This window comes from Macrosteles quadrilineatus, unplaced genomic scaffold (assembly GCF_028750875.1).
Source record: "Macrosteles quadrilineatus isolate MER2022 unplaced genomic scaffold, UCM_ALF_1.0 Scaffold_2__2_contigs__length_208266976, whole genome shotgun sequence".
NCBI classification, from domain to species: domain Eukaryota; kingdom Metazoa; phylum Arthropoda; class Insecta; order Hemiptera; family Cicadellidae; genus Macrosteles; species Macrosteles quadrilineatus.
The window spans coordinates 170551835-170570319 of NW_026542595.1; the positions used below are offsets into that span (position 1 = coordinate 170551835).

The 18485-nt window shown below is 31.0% G+C and overlaps 2 protein-coding genes across 2 annotated transcripts; one reads left to right on the plus strand and one right to left on the minus strand.

Annotated features, from left to right (window-relative positions):
* The first annotated feature begins 392 nt into the window (after positions 1–392).
* On the plus strand, positions 393–3439 carry LOC128987920 (peptidoglycan-recognition protein SB2-like). Its single transcript, XM_054409013.1, has 4 exons — positions 393–487; positions 966–1333; positions 2216–2343; positions 3231–3439. The coding sequence occupies exons 2-4, from the start codon at positions 1074–1076 to the stop codon at positions 3332–3334; spliced, it is 492 nt and encodes a 163-aa protein (XP_054264988.1). The 5' UTR covers positions 393–487; positions 966–1073; the 3' UTR covers positions 3335–3439.
* A 4669-nt stretch (positions 3440–8108) lies between these two features.
* LOC128988168 (peptidoglycan recognition protein 1-like) lies at positions 8109–10241 on the minus strand. The gene is made up of 3 exons (XM_054409403.1): positions 9843–10241; positions 8921–9048; positions 8109–8372 (listed from the first exon to the last, which is right to left on the minus strand). The coding sequence occupies exons 1-3, from the start codon at positions 10061–10063 to the stop codon at positions 8221–8223; spliced, it is 501 nt and encodes a 166-aa protein (XP_054265378.1). The 5' UTR covers positions 10064–10241; the 3' UTR covers positions 8109–8220.
* Between the last annotated feature and the right edge of the window lie 8244 nt (positions 10242–18485).

An 18485-nucleotide genomic window follows, 5' to 3' on the forward strand; every position in this document is an offset into this window, starting at 1 on the left:
ATAGCTAAAGTAGTTGACAATAGTGATTGGCATGAATTGAACCATGGGTCTTGGAGGCTGAAGCCACGCTTTCTACCACTAGACCAGCCTAACACTCTCCTTGAACTATGTATGTTAAAACTTAACCAACTACATACAAGTTTTTGTATTATTCTTCTGTGCATATTTTACTACTTCTCTATAAAATTAATTAAACACAGAACAATGCAATTCCCTGTAAGATACTAATTTGTAAAAATGTATTAAAATATTCAATATGCTTAAAATATTGTACACTGATTCCAAGATTGCACAGTTTTTTTGAGATGGGTTAGTTTAATATTCAGTGAATAATGACTTTGTAATCTCCGACATATTAAGTTATGAAGTTAGATAAGCAATCAAACTGTGAAGTGTGATGTAGCTAAGTTAAACATGTTTGTAGAGCAGATGTTATATCAAACCTGTTTTAACAATTAATACTATATTTAGCTAGTAAATACTACGAGTAAGTAGAGTATAACCAAGGTGTGCCAGATAACTGATAATGAATGAATCCGTGTTTCTTTTTAACGCTGAAATCTATTTTTTGTTTAAATAACTCATTTTGTTTATGAATAACTTATGGTTTATTCACATTGGTCGTTTATGCATACTGTTAAAAAACAAAAATTAAAAATTTCATGACGAAAATTAATGCTTATCGTAATTTGTAAACTAATTATTAAAAATTTACCTATTTATTATCTTATGAATATCAGACCATGCGGAGTTCACCTACTCTACACTAACTATTAATAGCATATTTAACAATTTAATTGATTTGGATCTAATTTAAAGAGGATAGAAAAAATAAACATCTAATAATAAAATTTAATTAAAAAAAACGTTTTAAAATTGTTAGTCGATTGCTTGCAATGTACTATAGATTCCATGGTGCTTAATATCTCAAACAATCTTTCATAGATGTGATTTTTCACTAAAAGGGCCTACCATGAGAACCGATCTGATAATTTCAAGCTTGCTGGGGTTGGTGGTCTACTGGTGCGTCTGGTTCGCAAGTGACTATTACCCGCAAATTTTGAAGTATATGTATGAGCATTTCCCGAATTAGCTTTGCCGTGATGGGACTCAGAATAATACCGAGAATATCCTGGAGTAACACGAGAGTGAATAGAGATCTACCAAGGCTCTTCCACCCTGTTACCTACGTTTTGTTTACCTACGTCTTCAACCCCTACGTCAAGGTCAAGGAGAGAGGCAAGGTGAAAATGAAACCAGACTATGAGTATGTGGAGTGTATTTCAAAACTGGATACAGTGAAGATGGAGAAAGTGGAGGATATCCGGTACAAGTGAGTTTATTTGTTCGATTTTCATATTTTCAAACATTGGTCGTGCAATAATTGCGCTAAAGAGTTCCATAATTGCGCTAAAGAGTTCCATAATTGCGCCAAGCCCTCAAAAGAGCCCAAAAATGTCCCTAGTTGCGCCAAGACCAAGCTAGGTAGGGGTGAGTTACCGTAAGAAAGAATGTCCTTGTTTACGTGTCATTCTAACCTATCCTAACCCAACCTATCCTAACCTAATTTTAATCTAACCTACTCAATTATAATAAAAGAGAGCCGCCACTTGGCGGAGTTAATGGATGTATCGGGTGGCTCCCTGGAGTGTTTGGCGCAATTCAGGAATACCCAACTACCTGACTTAGATCAGTTGGCGCAATTAATGCCCACCCGATTCATACGTTTTAATCAAGTTTTATTAGGCTGTGTATGTAAAATCGGATTTATATTGTAGTATCTGTTCAAAGTTGTAGCTTGAAAAGAAATTGCTTCAGAGGATTTATTGTGAAGTTGTATAATCTGTGTGTCCTCTGTGTAAGAGTGAACATTATTTTTTGAATAGAGGCCACATACTCTATTACATAAATAAAAATTCACTTACTCTTCTATGTAAAACTCATTTAGAGAAAGGTAATTGAACTACAATTAACTCACGGCCACTGCAGTCTTAATAGTTGAACAACGGTTGCACTAGAATAACAATAAAATAGATAGTCTGGGGTTCAAAATTGTGCATAGGAATTATTTGCATAGAAATTCTTTACATTTCATAGGTATTGTATCTCAAATGGCTTATTCGTCAATTTTATAAATTTTTACAAAAAGGTTTTAGTTCACTTAATTTATTTTTATCATTGTCACTGTGGTTTTATTCGTGTATGTGATTTTCAGTTTCATGATAGGCCCTAGAGGTAACGTGTTCGAAGGCAGAGGGTGGCACAAGCGACCTGCTTTACCAAGAAGGTTCATCCCCCTTCAGGGCTGCGCTCTCTACGTTGCATACCTAGGATACTTTAAAAGTACGTTTTTGTTTTTCTCCCATTTTTACCCTCTCCCCCTATGCATGGAGGAAGCAATTTTCGTATAAATTTTGGAGATGGACCAAAATCTAGTCTTGTTACTATCTAACAACCGTTTGTAAGTCCATTATAGTAGTATAATTACAGTTGACATCTCCAACAGATTTTATTTTGATCAGGTTCAAACTGGCACCTTCTGATTTTAAGAACTCTTTAGCCAGACATTCCAGTCAATAAACTAAACGTTACCAAATGTCAGATTGATTTAGTTGAAGGGGTTGGTTTTTTGTTATAGGTCTATTTTGTCATTAAATAAGTTCTAAATTACATCCTGAGTGTAAGGATATTATTCCATAGCTGTTTAAGCAAAACTGCTACGAAGAAACCGATTGCCTAGGCCTTAGTACTATAGTAAGGTCTCTTTGAAGGCTACATATTTTTGCTATAAAGTCCTCAAGAGGTATCTTTGGGTTACTTTAAATTGTAGAAGAATAGTTCTCCATATTTTCATGATTAATATTTTACCGTACTTCTCTAGGTTACTGACATACGAGATTTCGACTTTCACGTACTGAAAGTAGTACAAGATATAAAGCTGCTGAAAATTAGTTTTCAGATTTGTTTGGACGTGATTTTATTTTGATCAAACATTTTAGCATCGTTCTCAATTAACTTTTAAGACACAACGCTTCGCCCAAAAAACAAATTCTACAACAATCATTGATCTTTTCATAATTTATTTTGTTTATAACTAAAATAACTCACATTTTTGTATAAACTTAAACTGATATCATTTATTGAACTGGAAAAATATCTTAAGTATAATTTTACTACACTTATGGTATAGTATAACATTACCATTGATTAAAATATTTCTCATGTTACAGAAAACCCACCACCAGATGAAATGTTGGACACAAGGCTAACGTTCATGCTTTATGGAATCAAATATCGTTATATAAAGAAAAAGTGCAACGAAATAACAATGTAAATTCATTGTACAGAACTCAGTATAGTTTTATTAATGTTATGACATAAGCTGGAAAACATGTAAATACTCACATACTTTTGTATATTACCAATTGTGTATATACTGTCTTTGTCATAAGTTTTATTTAATTAATATACGAATATATTAATTTAAAGATAGTTCAATAAATTGTAGCATTTTCAGATAAGTTTTACAAAGATTCTTTCGAATATTTTTCCATTTCATCAAACATCAATTAAGGAGGTCTTCCTGCTCGTTGGATTATCTTTCAATTATTTTTTGTTCAGAGAAAAATTAAAATTAAGAGTCTGATAAAGGCCTACTTAATCAGAGTGGACAAAAATTCAAGGTACAGTATTATAAAAAAAATTAGAATAATTGTTTTAATTTATCTCATTTCAGTTTCTACGTTTGAAGTGAATTAAGATAGTATTACTTTAAAAACATTTTATTAAATTTTTTTTACTAATCCAAGGTTTTATTTAAAGGATAATTGCTGTTTACGTTTGGGAAAATTTGCAAAAACAATGAATATAAGAATCATATGGTAAAAATGTTATAATTAAGTAAGTTCAGATCACATTCATCTTGGGAGGTGTTTCACTGATAAAATGGTGTGAAAATTAGGTTAATTTAATATGTGATAGCAAATTAGTGTTGTAATTTATGACATGATAAAAACACATCGGAGATAAGAATATTAGTCAGTATCAAAATAAAATTGTGTTTAAACATGAACCAACCAAATGCAATACTAGTAAAACCTTTTTGGATATATATTATGTAGTATGTTTATGAAAGATTTTGTGAAACAGTGACAGTGCATCAAAGCTACTTTTAACACATGTTCTTGGTTGTGTCAGCCTTATATTTAAGCCTCCAGTTAGACATATTTCCATAAGTGAATTTCCCTATAATTATTACTGTGGACTTTATTGTAAGGACTTGTAGGAAATGGGGTCTAATTTGTTTTGGTAATTGATACCACATGCCATCATACTATTATGTTTCCTTCTTATGTTACTAAATCATATATGCAGATATCTTCCTCTTGATCTTTCTATTATTGGGTTGAAATTGCAGTTTATGCCAGAAAACCATTAGGCCTATCACCTAAACCCCTTTCAACTATGCAGTGTTTTTTCATTCGACTTCTATGGCATATATTTTTCTAATTCCACCTGTACAAGGATTTTATTTTTTAAATTGTATATTTCCTCATTTCTTAAACGAAATAAACATACGTTGCACCGGGATTCTAGATTCTGGCTTAATTCTTTCTCTAGAATAGTACCTTCAAATGGTCTACTTTCGTAACTAAAATTCCTAGCCCTAACTAAAATAAGAACGTTAATTTCAATGTATTCCAGGTTTCCTTAAGGACTAAACATTTTGTCTAGTCATATTCTTGGAGACGTTTGTTGGATATTTTATGATATTTGAGTTGTTAATGGATGTTGTTAAGCTATGGGATATGTGTTAACACTTTACTTGGAGTTATTTTTAATTTTAAGACCTATTCTCTAAAATTATTGATACATGTTGTGTCCATCTGTCCTTCCCTACTAATCGGTTCTTTTTAACTAATGAATTTCTACAAAAAAATTCATTATTATTTACAGTACTCATGCTACATATATATTACATTTCCTAAGAAACAATAGTAGGTGTAAAATGGGTGTTCTGTTGCATAGATGGAGCTACAGATAGTAACAAGGGTGGAGTGGGGGGCGGAGCCTCCTCGTAACAGGGTGTTTCTGAACGGACCTGCTGCACATGTTTTCGTCACATATACAGGGAAAAACCCGTGTACCAACAACGAGTGGTGTGTGTTTGCCATGCGCAAAATCCAACAGATGCATATCCACAATAGAGGCGTGTCTGATATAAGATACAGGTGATTTACTCCAACGTTATAATTGAAAGAAATAGTGATAGTAAAGAGTATAACAGCTTAGGTAAAAGCACTACTAATATTTTAAATCCTATTTTAGGATCCTCTCATATTATATAAGTTAAACTTACGCTAATTTCCTTAGTATAACAATCTATGCAGTAACAAAAGACATATATGTGTAATTGATAGTTAAATGCATATATCGAGGTTTTAGATTTTTTAATCTGGGTGGATTTCATTTTACAATCATTACCATTCATATTTACCAAGTTTGAAAATTCCAATGAAATATTGTGTTTATTGGACCGTGGGTAAAATTGGTCATACAGTACTGGTTTTTTTTGTCGAATCGGGTTTCTGCTACCTATAAGTTTTCCGCAATTTCTAATTGTTTTGATGTACAGTGCCTTGGCATACTCGTACAGTAGTTAGTATTAGAATTAGAATTAGTATTAGTATTAGAATTAGTATTAGTTTTAGAATTAGTATTAGTATTAGATAATTTGCTATTATTTTGCATGACACTTTTTGCAGAGAACGTTGTTTAAGCCTTTTCTATGTACAACACTTGCTTTCAATTTAACATCACTAACCCTAAGATATTAGGAGTAATCACTAAAGATTCTTATGATTTTTTATCCTAGACTGATCAATAAACAATATATAATTTGTTTCAATTTAGCTTTTGTATCGGTGGCAACGGTAAGATATATGAAGGTAGAGGGTGGTACGGTAGACCAACCCTTCCTAAGAAATACAACGACTACACCTGCACCTCCTTGCTGATTGCTTACCATGGCCACTTTCTGAGTGAGTACAAAACTCGTACAAGATCTTAGCTTGAGTATTATTTATAAAAATCTGATACTCAAAGTTAATTTCAATGCATTAGCCAAGGCGAAAAATCATTTCGTTACAACTTATCCTGAATAATTAAGCTAGGAGTGATAGGTGATATTTACATAGTATATAGCAAAATTCAAATATAAAAATTAATAAAAATCTCTGAGGCTTAGTTTTTTTAAAGATTTATTGGTTCATATAGGTATTACGTAGTATTTAGTTATGTAAAGGAATTCACTATTTTAATAAATTATCAGTTGATTAATACTCTTTTGCCATTTTAACACAATACAAATATTTAACTATCGTGAATGTAGTTCCTAACACTTTTAATTAATCACGTTGCAAAATATTTTTTGAAGGTAAAAATGTGTTTCTTATTTATATATTCCTAAAATATATAATTCAATAATGGTTTATGTAAGTAATTCGTATACGTTTGCAAATTCCTAAAATATATAACACAATACGTAGCATTCCTGTTAACTTCTTTAATTACTTGTGTTGATTATAGTTCCTTGAAAATCTACTTTAAAAATCGCTTAGTTTTTTCAAAAGTGTTTTATAGCATCATACTTTTTGTTATATCTAGGTAGAAAATTTGCAGAGAAACCCGAAATTATTGTTTAAACTTTTATTATCGTTTCATTTTGTATTTGATACATTCAATATCAATAACATTAATCTTAAACATATTAATGTTAAATATGTTAAAACTCATTTAAATTTGTCAATAGAACTTGGTTTTGTAAGTAGTGAGCCTACAATGTATCCCTACGTGAGTAGTTAGTCAACCTAAGTATATATGATGCAACGGGAAGTGATCCACAAGTAAATAGTTATTGACGTTTTGCCAAAATGTTTTAAGCTGTAAACATAAAAACTATTTGTTTTATGTATTTAGTAACTTATGTTTCAGATAAAAGGCCTGGTGACCATATGCACGAAGCGTTGGACAGGTTACTTGAATACGGGGTAAAAAATACTTTTATTCGGACGAAATTCTTACAATTTAGAATATAGGGAATATTAAATACTATTTTACATAAACCTCCAATGAAACTATACCTAATTTAAATCCTTATAATCTTAGGAATAGAATAAGCGTTGAGTTTAACAGTTGTAGGTAATAAACGTGCATACAATTTTAAAATTTATAATTTTATAATTTAAATTTATAAATTTAACTTGGGGGAAAATGTTTCAAAGAGTAACTAAGTGTATGGAACAGTGGTTAAAACTTTTATATATTATTTCTTGGTTACTAATATTAATTAGACTCTATTCAACAAAGCAAGAATGTAGGCCTAAATACACTGAATGAGATGTACAACAATTTATGAAACTGAATTTACTATTAAAATAGAGATACAGTCAAATTTTACCGTAAACACCATAGTCAAATTTAAATATTTTAAGTGTAGTAGAAATCAAAATATAAGTGAAAACTAAAACAAATAAGCTAGTTGTGGTTTAGCATTTTACAAAAATCTGTAAAATCTATCATGAACAAATTTTACCAATTTAATGGATATAAATGAATCAACAAAAATGAACCACGATGTTGCTTTAATTAAACGCGCTAGTCTTTACTATAAACCGTATTTAGGTAAATGGTTAAAAGCAATGAAATGATAATGAGGAGATTTGAGGGCGGAAATGAGGGAAGGTATGAGTGTCACAGATCCGGTTGAAAATGGGTCTTCCCAAGAGCAATCCCAGCAGATAGCCTTCTCTCTCCCTCTCTCCCTCCCCCTCCCTCTCTCAATTTAATTTGACATTGTTGGAACCATTCCTTGTGCTTAAATGAAACTGCATTGCACACATCTTAAATTGCATAAGCCAAGTGCATTACAGTAGAAACTCGATAGCAAATATCGCATAGAGAAAATTTAATAAGACTTTTATCAAGGTAGACTTCTTATCGAGGTTCGTAATAATGTGTGATTAGGGGTGATACAAATCAACGGTATTTAAAAATGACACTTTTAAGGGAGACTTGATAGGGAGGGTCTTGTTATTTAGGTCCCACTATTAACTAACCTCAGTGTTCCTTTATTGTAGTTACAACTTTTGAATAGATTAACTTAAACTATCACAGCTTTCTTGACTATAGTAATGATTATGATAATAGTTTCTTATGATATCACTGATAGTATCTGTAGAGGCCCTCATTCTCAATCAGCGATTCTCCCTGCAAATCGAATTCCAAAAAGGTTTTTCTTATAAAGTTGTGTTTTATGCCAAGTTTTAAAATAGCTTCTTTCGCTTCCATCATTTTTTCATTGGGTAGTTCATCTGAAACGGTCACATGGCTTTATTTATTTAATTTTATTTAACTTAGTTTAGCTTTTAATTTAATTAGTATAAAACGCGTGATAGTTTGGTAAAATGATTTGTTTTAATAAAATATGCTGTGATATGAAAAAAGTGTTGCAGTAAAGAGGATACAGTGCAAGCATGTATCAATAGGTAAGACACGGATTTAAAATCAAATTAAATTATTTTTTTCAGTATACAAAATACTAAGTGTTCAATTAAACTCAGGAATGTTTCATGAAAGCGGCCTTACTTGGAACAAAAATCCCTTAAACCGTGTACAGAACTTGCCCGCTTCTTATACAATTTTGAGAACATTTATCACCCATATTTTTTTTGTTAAGAAATATTTTTAAGAAAGTACTAAAATTAGTATCTTATTTCCATTTCAAATATTTCCCAACACATTACCAGTTTTGCTATCTTTGCAAGTATCGTTTGATGTCACATTAATTGTCTCACGTGATTAACAGGTTATTCAAGTAATAAAACGGGAAACAATTCGCTCAGTTTGCCACAATGCTCACCTTTAAACATGCCAATGAAGCCTATGTAAAGGCTAGTGTATTGAATATCCCTGTGTCGTCCTGGCAAACTTGGCTTGGCTAACCACCCTCTCCCCTCAAACACCTTGCCTGATTTGCTGATTAAGAAACTGAAAAAAAATTGAATCAGGTTCATTCAAATTTATGAAGGGTGTGTACAAAGTATTTTGACTAACCTAACTTAACTTCATTGACTTCTCTTGCAACACAGGGCGCCAACGGTTTCATCCACGCTGTGGGTATCTTTTCTATTAACCCTTTTACAGATTTTGCCATTTCCTTTTTAATCAACTTTTCGATCAGCGTTGTTTCTTAGTTTTCTCATTCCTCTGCCTCCAATTGGGTTCCACTTTAATGCCTACTTTACGTATACTATCTTCAACTCCACATCAATCTTCCTTCTACAGGGTGTGCCTTACCTATCTCCTTCCTGTGTTAATATGCATACTGATATCATTATCATAGAAATGCAAACTAAACTTAATTCATGAGGTTTCAAATTAATCCCTTAAATTGTTTAAGAAAATATAAAATATTTACGAAGACATTATTATGGGATAAGCTATGTTCTCAGATTTTAATAAAGCATACTGCTCTATACTTCCAATTATTACGTTCAATAATAACGAAGTACAGTAGCAAAATATGATGCATGATGTGCCTTCAATATGCTTCGCAAGGCAAAGCTATAAAAGCAAAGCAAAACCATTGGTTCCGAAGTAGAACGAATTGAGCTTCATTCCTAGTATAAAAATTAAATACACATTATGACCACAGCTAATTAGATTTTAAAAATATGTTATGTGTTTTTATACTGAGGATTTATTTAAACTTCAACAAATAATACTTATCAATACTTTAACATGAACCATTACTTTGTATAAACTAAAACATTATTGCTTACTTGTGTTTGATGTCAGGACAGTTTCTCATGTGAAATCTCTGTAGAAACAGAAGCTCCTTTCTGCAGTTGTCGGGTCTTAAACAGGTAGCTGTGTTTGTATAGCTGGTGTGTATATAACTGAGTGGGAACCACATTTTGCCGGAAAACCTCGGCTCCCAAGCACCCCATTGTTGGCGGCGAACGATTGGGAAATCGGGGTACAAATCTCTGTAAGGAGGCATTTGAAAATCGTCATCTGCGTTTAACTATTACATTATTTGCATGGCCCGGAAATATAATACAATGCAAAGACGAGAATATTAACATTAAAAAGATAATTGTCACTGTTTTTTTTTATTTTATAAAAGTTGACACCCCAAGCGGTAATATTCAAAGTTAATCACAAAAGAACTTCTTAAAGTTTTAACACATTAGGCCAACATATGATTCGAATGTAGCGAGTATTTTGCTTCTAAAATGATTGGAATTTTATCTGTGAGACTTATCATGTTTTCCATACCAATACTTAGTATCGTACGCGTAATTTTTGTTAAAACTTCATCAAAGAGGGGATACAAAGATAAAATAGTTTACAATACATTGAGCATACTCGACATAAAGGAAAAGGATTTCTTTTTGTTCTCTCCACTTTTTTTCAAATGTAATATTTAATTCGATAAATGCAGGGCTTCAAACTTGTGCGCTCTGATTTATGAAGTTAAAAAATCCATTTTTGTGTTATTTATTTCGAAATATTTTTTCATAACAAAAATACTATCATATTACCAACCCTAAAGTAAATATCATAATGTTGCGGAGTGACCTTGTCTAGTGGTAAAGTGTGAGGCTTCGGCCCCGACGTTTTGGGTTCAAATCCCGCCAATCACCAATAAATTTTATATAATTGATAATGCCGCAACCTTATAGGCCCTAAAGTGATATTTACTATCCTAGCTGGAGCCTTAAACCCTACAATGTAAAAGATAAACTTTTAAAATAGAGAACAATGTCTAAAATAGTAATTCATTTTATGAATCTTTTATCCTCATATTTTTGACCAAGATTTATACGATTTTCTCTTATATTCTTATATTTAACTATATTGTAACAGTATTAATTTAACTAAACTTCGATAAGAAGACCCTCGATAACAAGTCACCCTTGATAACAAGTGTAATTTTCAACTCCCATTGAATTAATTTACCCTCTATCAAATGTTATTTCCAACCTCAAAGCGAAGTCAACCTTGATAATAAGTCTTATTTTATTATGCCCATGAGAGTTTTGTTATCGAGGTTCTACTGTACTACTTTATGGTATATTAATAGGCCTACATTGTACTTTGTATTAATACTGCACGTTTACTAAACTTACTATGGTATTAATGTAGAAAATTTCCTTATGAATAAAATGTAGCTGCACAAAGAATATTATTAGCAGCCAAGCCAATTTCAGTGCAGATATCAGCGTGATATTGATATCATCTTATTGGCTTCTGAGTCAGCTTCGACAACGTGATGAGTTCTTACTTTAATAAGCTGGATTGGATGCCTCACAAGTTTCATATATATCAAAGTAGTTTTTCTGGAATCGTTACGAAAATAGACTTGCCGAACATATTGCATTCGATTTAAGATTGCTTATTTCTCAAAATAACTAAATTTCTAATATTTACTTATATTTTGTGTAGTATTTTAATATAGTTGTGAGGTTTTATATTACTAGATAACTCGGAGAAAAATATAACAGAGTAATTTTAAATGTATTCTACAATCATTAGATGTAATTTTGCTTCACAAAAATGTGTTTAAATGGATGTCAAACCTTTATGAGTAAGGGTTTAACTAAATGAGTATTGTTATAAATAATGTTTCTAATAATTTATGACAAGTAAATAAGCTATTTACAGTATTTTAAGCATAGAAACGTAGAAATAAAACGTAGTTTAGTCAAAAAATTATTGTTGAAAAAGTCTAAAAATAAAATAAAAATTAGTTATTCAGTAAGTATTGTTCATTTTAATATATTTTTGGGAAATTATCCGAATAATAATCTTACAAATTGATATTTTCCTGCATTATTGAAATGTAATTACGTTTAATCGTCATAATTGTAAAAATTGCCATTTCTTAAAACATAAAACTTAATGTAGTCAAAACATGGATGTGTGTTAATTATTTTTATTATTTCTTTATTACCTTTTTGAAAAGAACTTCTTCAAAAAAGAGACAATAATATTGTCTTTGGTAGTAATAAAATAAGATACGGGTAAAAAATGTTTTTTTATGAGAATAGGTTGAAGAAAAACAATTATTTAAGTAATTTATAAAAATCTCAAATAATTGCAGGACATGACAATGGAGGTGACAGATACAGTTTCGAAATGACAGTTTAATTGTTAACATCTGTGCTAAAGTTCAGAGTTGGGACCTCCGATGAAATTTGTTGCTGGATATTGAAACTTTGACAGTGATATTTGTTGCCCCAAAGTTTTAACCAGTTATTATTAACTTTTAAACATTACTTTGGGACCTCCACATTAAAACCTAACATTCTAAAGGCAGTATTAGACAAATTATGAATTATTCAAAATCCCTGCTATAATGTAAAACATTGTATACAAGTAATTTTTTTACTTCGTTTTTTTTAACAGAAAGAAACCAATGTATAAGTGAGAAGGTTTATTTCCATTAAAACAGGATATTTTTTTAGACCTATTGTAGCTACAGTTTTTATGATGATTTCATAACAGAAAGTTATCTTTAACTATCCATACCATCCATACATAGTGGTATGTAAATCTTAGATTTTAAAATTGAAACCTTAACTTAAAACTTTAAATCTCACCTCACTCATTTTTATTTTACCAAAACATTTTAATGTTGCCCTTTATATTTTAAATTTTATAGTTCGAAATGTAAATTTAAACATTAAAACAACTGCACTCGTATGGATGAGTACTCGTGTGTTAACGAGTATTCAACGTTTGGTAGTAATAAGGGATGTTCCATTTTTTTTTACAATTTTGCTTGGTTTTTATATTGTATTTTTTATACGAAAAACAACATGAAATAGGGATTGGAAACATGGCAAGGATCAATTCTACTGTTATGATCCTAATTTTAAAACCCTGTATTTATGCAGTACATTCATCACAGTTCTAGTCTCAAAATTACGTTTTTTTATTCACCTAAGTACTTGAATATTACATTCCAAAGATTCATTAAATACTCATATAATAGAATCCTAATGCTCTAGAGCTAATTCAAACGTTTCATCCATATAAATTTCAGATACCTAGCGTTATTAGGCAAATAGAGTCAGCAATAAATCCAGTAAAGATTTAAAACAGCTTGAGGCAAATGCATTTTATAGTTGTGTAGGTAAACATAAATCGTCTGGGAACTGGGGGAAACGTGCAAAGTTTACCAAACAGGTGCTTGATTAAGTAGGAGCGATTAGCGAAGGAGTGAAAAGTTGGGTCACGTTTCTGGAGCACTTTATTACCAGCTGCTGTGTGGAAATGTTAGTAGTTGTATCTCGCGCGAAATGTGTGTACTTGAATGCCTGTGCGAAATGTGAGTTGTTATCTCACTGAATAAAATATATTGTTATCCTTCTGCTGTCTCACTGCATGTAGTGGTTATACTTGTCCTCATGTGTGAAATGTGTTAAGTTATCTTACTGTTCGAAAAGTGTGTAGTTATCTCACTGCATGAAATGTCCAAAGCGAAATGGGTGCACTCCTTGCATGAAATGTATATGGGTGTTTCACTTCATATAATGTCTACACTTGCCTTCGAGTGTGAAATGTATGTAGTTGTCTTTCTGTATGAAATCTGTATGTTCATATATATTTCTTCGTGAGTGCAATGTGAATAGTTATCTTACTCTGTAAAATGTATTCATTTATCTCCCTGTATGAAATATCTTCGCGTGTTTCATTGTATTAGATGTCAATAGTTGTCTTCCTGTATGAAACTCACCGTATAAATGTCTTCCTATGTGAAGTTATATCCATGTATGTAATTTATATAGTTATCTTCTTGTGTAGAAATGTGTATAGTCATCTTCCTATGTTAAATTTGTATACCTTATATTTCTGTAATAATTGTCGTTTTAACCGTGTGAATTTCTAAAACATTCCCAGCTTACCAACAACCAGGATCTTCTTCCTTAAAAAATGTTCTGGATTATTCATCAGGTGACTTTTATACAATTATTCATACAATTTTAAATAGTTCACTGTTGTTACTGACAGAATGATAATACTTAAATCCTTAAGAGAAGGGAATTTAATACGTTTCATCAGCAGAACATTACATGAAAATCTTTGCGATTTTTAATTGGGGTGTGATTAAAAAACCCTTACAGTAGCTTATCCGCAAACTGCTGATTAGTAGGATCGTCACTTTAGAAGCAGGAAAACTTGCCCTTTAAAATCGAAGATGTTTCGAGTTAACAAGTATTTTTCTCTTTGTTACAAAATATTATTTTATGTTTTTAAATTTAATTTTTCTTAAGCATTCGCAATTGGTAGTAGGAAAGAAATTAATAATTCGTGACAGTATATTCATAACTATAATGGAAAGAAAATAAATAAATTATATACTTTGGTAGATATATTACATATTTGGGACAATTAGTCATAGTCGTGAATTTTGTTTGATACATTGTGGTATGATATAACATAGTTCATTAAAATAGTTTAAATCTTAATTGTGTTTGAAAAGCGGTTCTTTTTTACTGTACATGTTTGCTGTAGTATCCTAAGAAGCTGATTACATATTAATCCATATTTAATGTATAATTGGAAGCGTGTGAGTGTCCTTGTATCCTTATTACTGATTTTCGCCATTTCATACAAATTGACATGGTATATTTGCAATGAATACTGTAAATGACAGCTTAAACGGCAACTAAAGAAATAGCATATTATTTTCAATTACTACGGCTATGCAAAAGCCGTTTTGTAGATGGACAGATTAACAACCACGTGACATTAGTATTATCTGTATATTATTTATTTAATATTTGTATTTGAAAAAAACATACTATATTTTAAGTCAAATAAAACTTCAGGAAAATAGATGGGTGCGTTAGGAAGCTTTTGTGTTTTAAAGTTTTGAGTGAAATACGTTTCTTACAGTCATATAAACTTTAACAATTCTTCTTACTAATGAGTCGAGACTTGAACACATTAAAAGATCTCTCTTTAAACACTCTGTGGTCACCTAGGGACAAAAAACAAACAAATTGAACTTGCTACTTTTGACTTTGGTTTAGTCAACTCTATTGAAAAACTATTTCAAAGACGGATATAAATCGTTTTTATTTTCTCGTTAGTTTTACACTTAGGTGACAGAAAAAGGGGATTAAGTTGATTGGTACTAAGGATTGTAATACAAGATTTATACATCTAATAAATAGCTGAACTTTTAACCGGCATAACTAATGAACTGCAAAAATTTTTTTTTTTTTTTACATATATTAGTTTCCGTGTATATAATTTGACTTTAATAAACACTGTTAACGTAATTACTGTTTCCATAAATGCTAATTAGACCTACTTATAAGGTAGATTTATAAAGTATTACATCCTTGCCGACTTGCAATCAAGCAGATTTAATTGTGGAAGGAACTTCTTTCAGCTAGATTCATTTCTTACTAATAATAAAAGCGAGACGTGCCTTCTCAGAAAGTGGTACAGATAGAACCTTCCTTACTTCTTTAGTTCCCTGGTGTTTTAGCTATGTTGACATATGCCTTTGCCTCAGTCTTCTACTTAGGTGCTTAGCTTTGGCATCTACTTAAATAGGCATACCTCTTCCTCTTGTTTTGACATGTACTTGCCTCCACAATAGTATGGTCTACTTATATCCTCATCTCTGAGGTCTACATATGCCTTCACTTCCGAAATCTACTTATGCTCTCATCTATGAGGTCTATATATGATCTCACTGAGGTCTACATATTATGCTCTCGTCTCTGAGGTCTATTCATGGCCTCACCTCTGACGTCTACTTACTCTCATCTATGAGGTATACATATGATCTAGTCTCTGAGGTCTATATAATATGCCCTCATATCTGAGGTCTATTTATGCTCTCAACTCTGTGGAATACTTATGCTCTTATTTCTGAAGTGTACTCATGACCTCATCTTTGAGGTCTGCTTATGGTCTCATCTTTGAGGTCTGCCTATCTATGAGATCTAATACTGTTCGTATCTTTGTTGCATTCTTACTTCCTCACCTATTTCATCTATTTGAAGTTATCTTAGCCGATCGAAGAAAGTCAATGTGCTACAAGCACCTCACCAGATTTAAATATTCAACGATTGTTATTGGAAATATTAATGTTATATTAATGATTTCCGTTTTAAGGGATCGTAGCTAAATTATTCGTGCTATTGAAAATTTTCGCTATTTTTAATAAACAGAGATAGGTATATTTAGGAAATTGTTTAAGCAAATTTAAGAGTTACAATAGTATTTATTTACCAGTTTTGTTAGCCGTCGACTTAACTTCGTATCGATTAAAAGTACGGTTAACAAATAGAATTGATTTTTGGCGTGTGGTGATCAACAATTTTAACCAAGTTTATCATTAAACCCACCTTTAATATTTTGTCTATAAAACGCCAATAAACAGTAAATTGTTCATATTAATATATTATTTTGCACCTGAACTTTGAATATTGTAGCGAAATAACCTTTAAAATCAGTAATTAATTTATGAAATTAATTAAACGTTGGGTATGGATTAAAAACGTAAAACTTGCACATGTATTACTGCATTTAATGTTAGGATGTATGAGATACAGGGATTCATATTGCTGGTTTACCCAATTAACAGAACCTCATCAAAACTATGATATGATGTGGTTACGAGTGTTAATTATCTAGTTAATCCTCTAATCAAAGCAATATGAATAGCACGTTATTACAAATTATAAGTGTGCTACAGACAGAACTCAACGCTTTTATTAATGGGTAGGTAACAAAATTATGATATAAAGAAACACCTCTACCATAGCAAACCTGCGGACTAGGCAAATTTAAATTTTGCTTGATTGGATTTTTATTTAAGTGTTTTCTTAAAAACTGCCGGATTTATTTTCTTTAATTTATGTTATTGTTGGGTAATTAGGTTTGTTTATATTACATATGGAAAGTAATAAGGTGTATCTTATGTGAAATATTATTAGCTTATAATGAAATAAGTAAAGTTGATCGGAACATGTTCATAAACAAGCAAACTACGACAGTTTTGTTTATTCTCTTGAAAATAACATAGGGAATTTATATTTACAGCTTTAAGGAACTTTTCCCATAGCAATTTGATGGATATACTATACAACTTGGCTTTAATATACTAAATTGTCGTTTTTTTAGCTCTGCAATTTAAGCCCATAATCCCCGATCAAATCCTGTGTCCATACTCCAATCATGCTGGCTCACAAACTCGTCCGAATAAACAACAGTTTCAATTTGTATCTAATTTCATAAAATTCTGGTCTTTGCTCGAGTCATCATGCTAAGGGAAAAACTACTCAAATAATCAGATCAGACACTATGAGCGAATAAAAGTTCCAGATTGTGTATATTGATGAGTGTCCAATCAACATCAATCACCACTACCACCTTTTACCATAGTATTTACCTTCTTTTAAACCAGTAAAAATGTAAATATATGTTTCTTGTGTTACTAGACGTATTTCTATTTACGTTCCATGAAATTAATAACACATTATGCTGATTTAATATACAACTAATATGAAATAACATATAAAAATGTTTTATCAACAAATCTTTTTAGTTACATCCAACATGACATGAGAATTTTTTAGATATTCAAATCATTAAATAACTGATCATAAACCACGTCCAACTTGGTAAACAAAGTTCATACAGATTATACTCTAATGTATAGTACAAAAGCTAAAACCAAAATAGATTAATGATTTACAGTGAACATCAATTTAATGCTGTGGGAATTGATCGAGCCAGAGTGCTGCTAACCTCGAGAGGAAAGATTAATTGAATGAAAGACTCTCTTTGGCTGAAGACCTCATTTTTAACTTCGAAAAGGTGAACTATTCCGTCCCAGAAAACCTTTCCTATAAATTTAGGGGGAATTGGTATCTCACAATAGTTTTTTTTTTTTTGTTTTTTTTGTGATTAGGTCTGAATAGATACAAGTTCGTATTTTTTATTTGTTTTGGGTACAAAATACAATAAATTAGCAGAGTTGCTTGGATGGGAATATTTTATTTATTCAATTGGTATTTAATATAGGCCTAATGTAAATATGCCACCATATGACTCCTAGGTCAGGTTTATTAATATTAGTTAAACTCAGAATTGTAAAATTATATTATTACAAACAGTAATTTTAATTTTAATTATTTTAAAACTAAATGGATTTCATAGGACATGATGCAACAAAATACCAATATTTTTTGTTTTCCTGTGTTTCGTAAGAGTTTATACATAAATGATATTACATATAGCTTACGTTTATAATTATTCATATTTTGTTTAGCTTACTAATCGATGAAAACAATATTAACATTAAATTAAATCTGTGTAAGACAAAGAAAATAAATTACTTCAATAGCTTAACAACAGAGGTGGTGACTTTATTTTTAATTTTTATTTAT

Coding starts and splice junctions, on each gene's coding strand:
- LOC128987920 (XM_054409013.1), top strand. CDS start 1,074: ATGAGCATTTCCCGAATTAGCTTTGCCGTGATGGGACTCAGAATAATA. Junction 1,334..2,215: donor GTGGAGGATATCCGGTACAA/GTGAGTTTATTT, acceptor TGTGATTTTCAG/TTTCATGATAGGCCCTAGAG. Junction 2,344..3,230: donor ATACCTAGGATACTTTAAAA/GTACGTTTTTGT, acceptor CTCATGTTACAG/AAAACCCACCACCAGATGAA.
- LOC128988168 (XM_054409403.1), bottom strand. CDS start 10,063: ATGCCTCCTTACAGAGATTTGTACCCCGATTTCCCAATCGTTCGCCGC. Junction 9,049..9,842: donor TGTCCTGACATCAAACACAA/GTAAGCAATAAT, acceptor ATTTTTTTTCAG/TTTCTTAATCAGCAAATCAG. Junction 8,373..8,920: donor CTTCATTGGCATGTTTAAAG/GTGAGCATTGTG, acceptor TGACCGTTTCAG/ATGAACTACCCAATGAAAAA.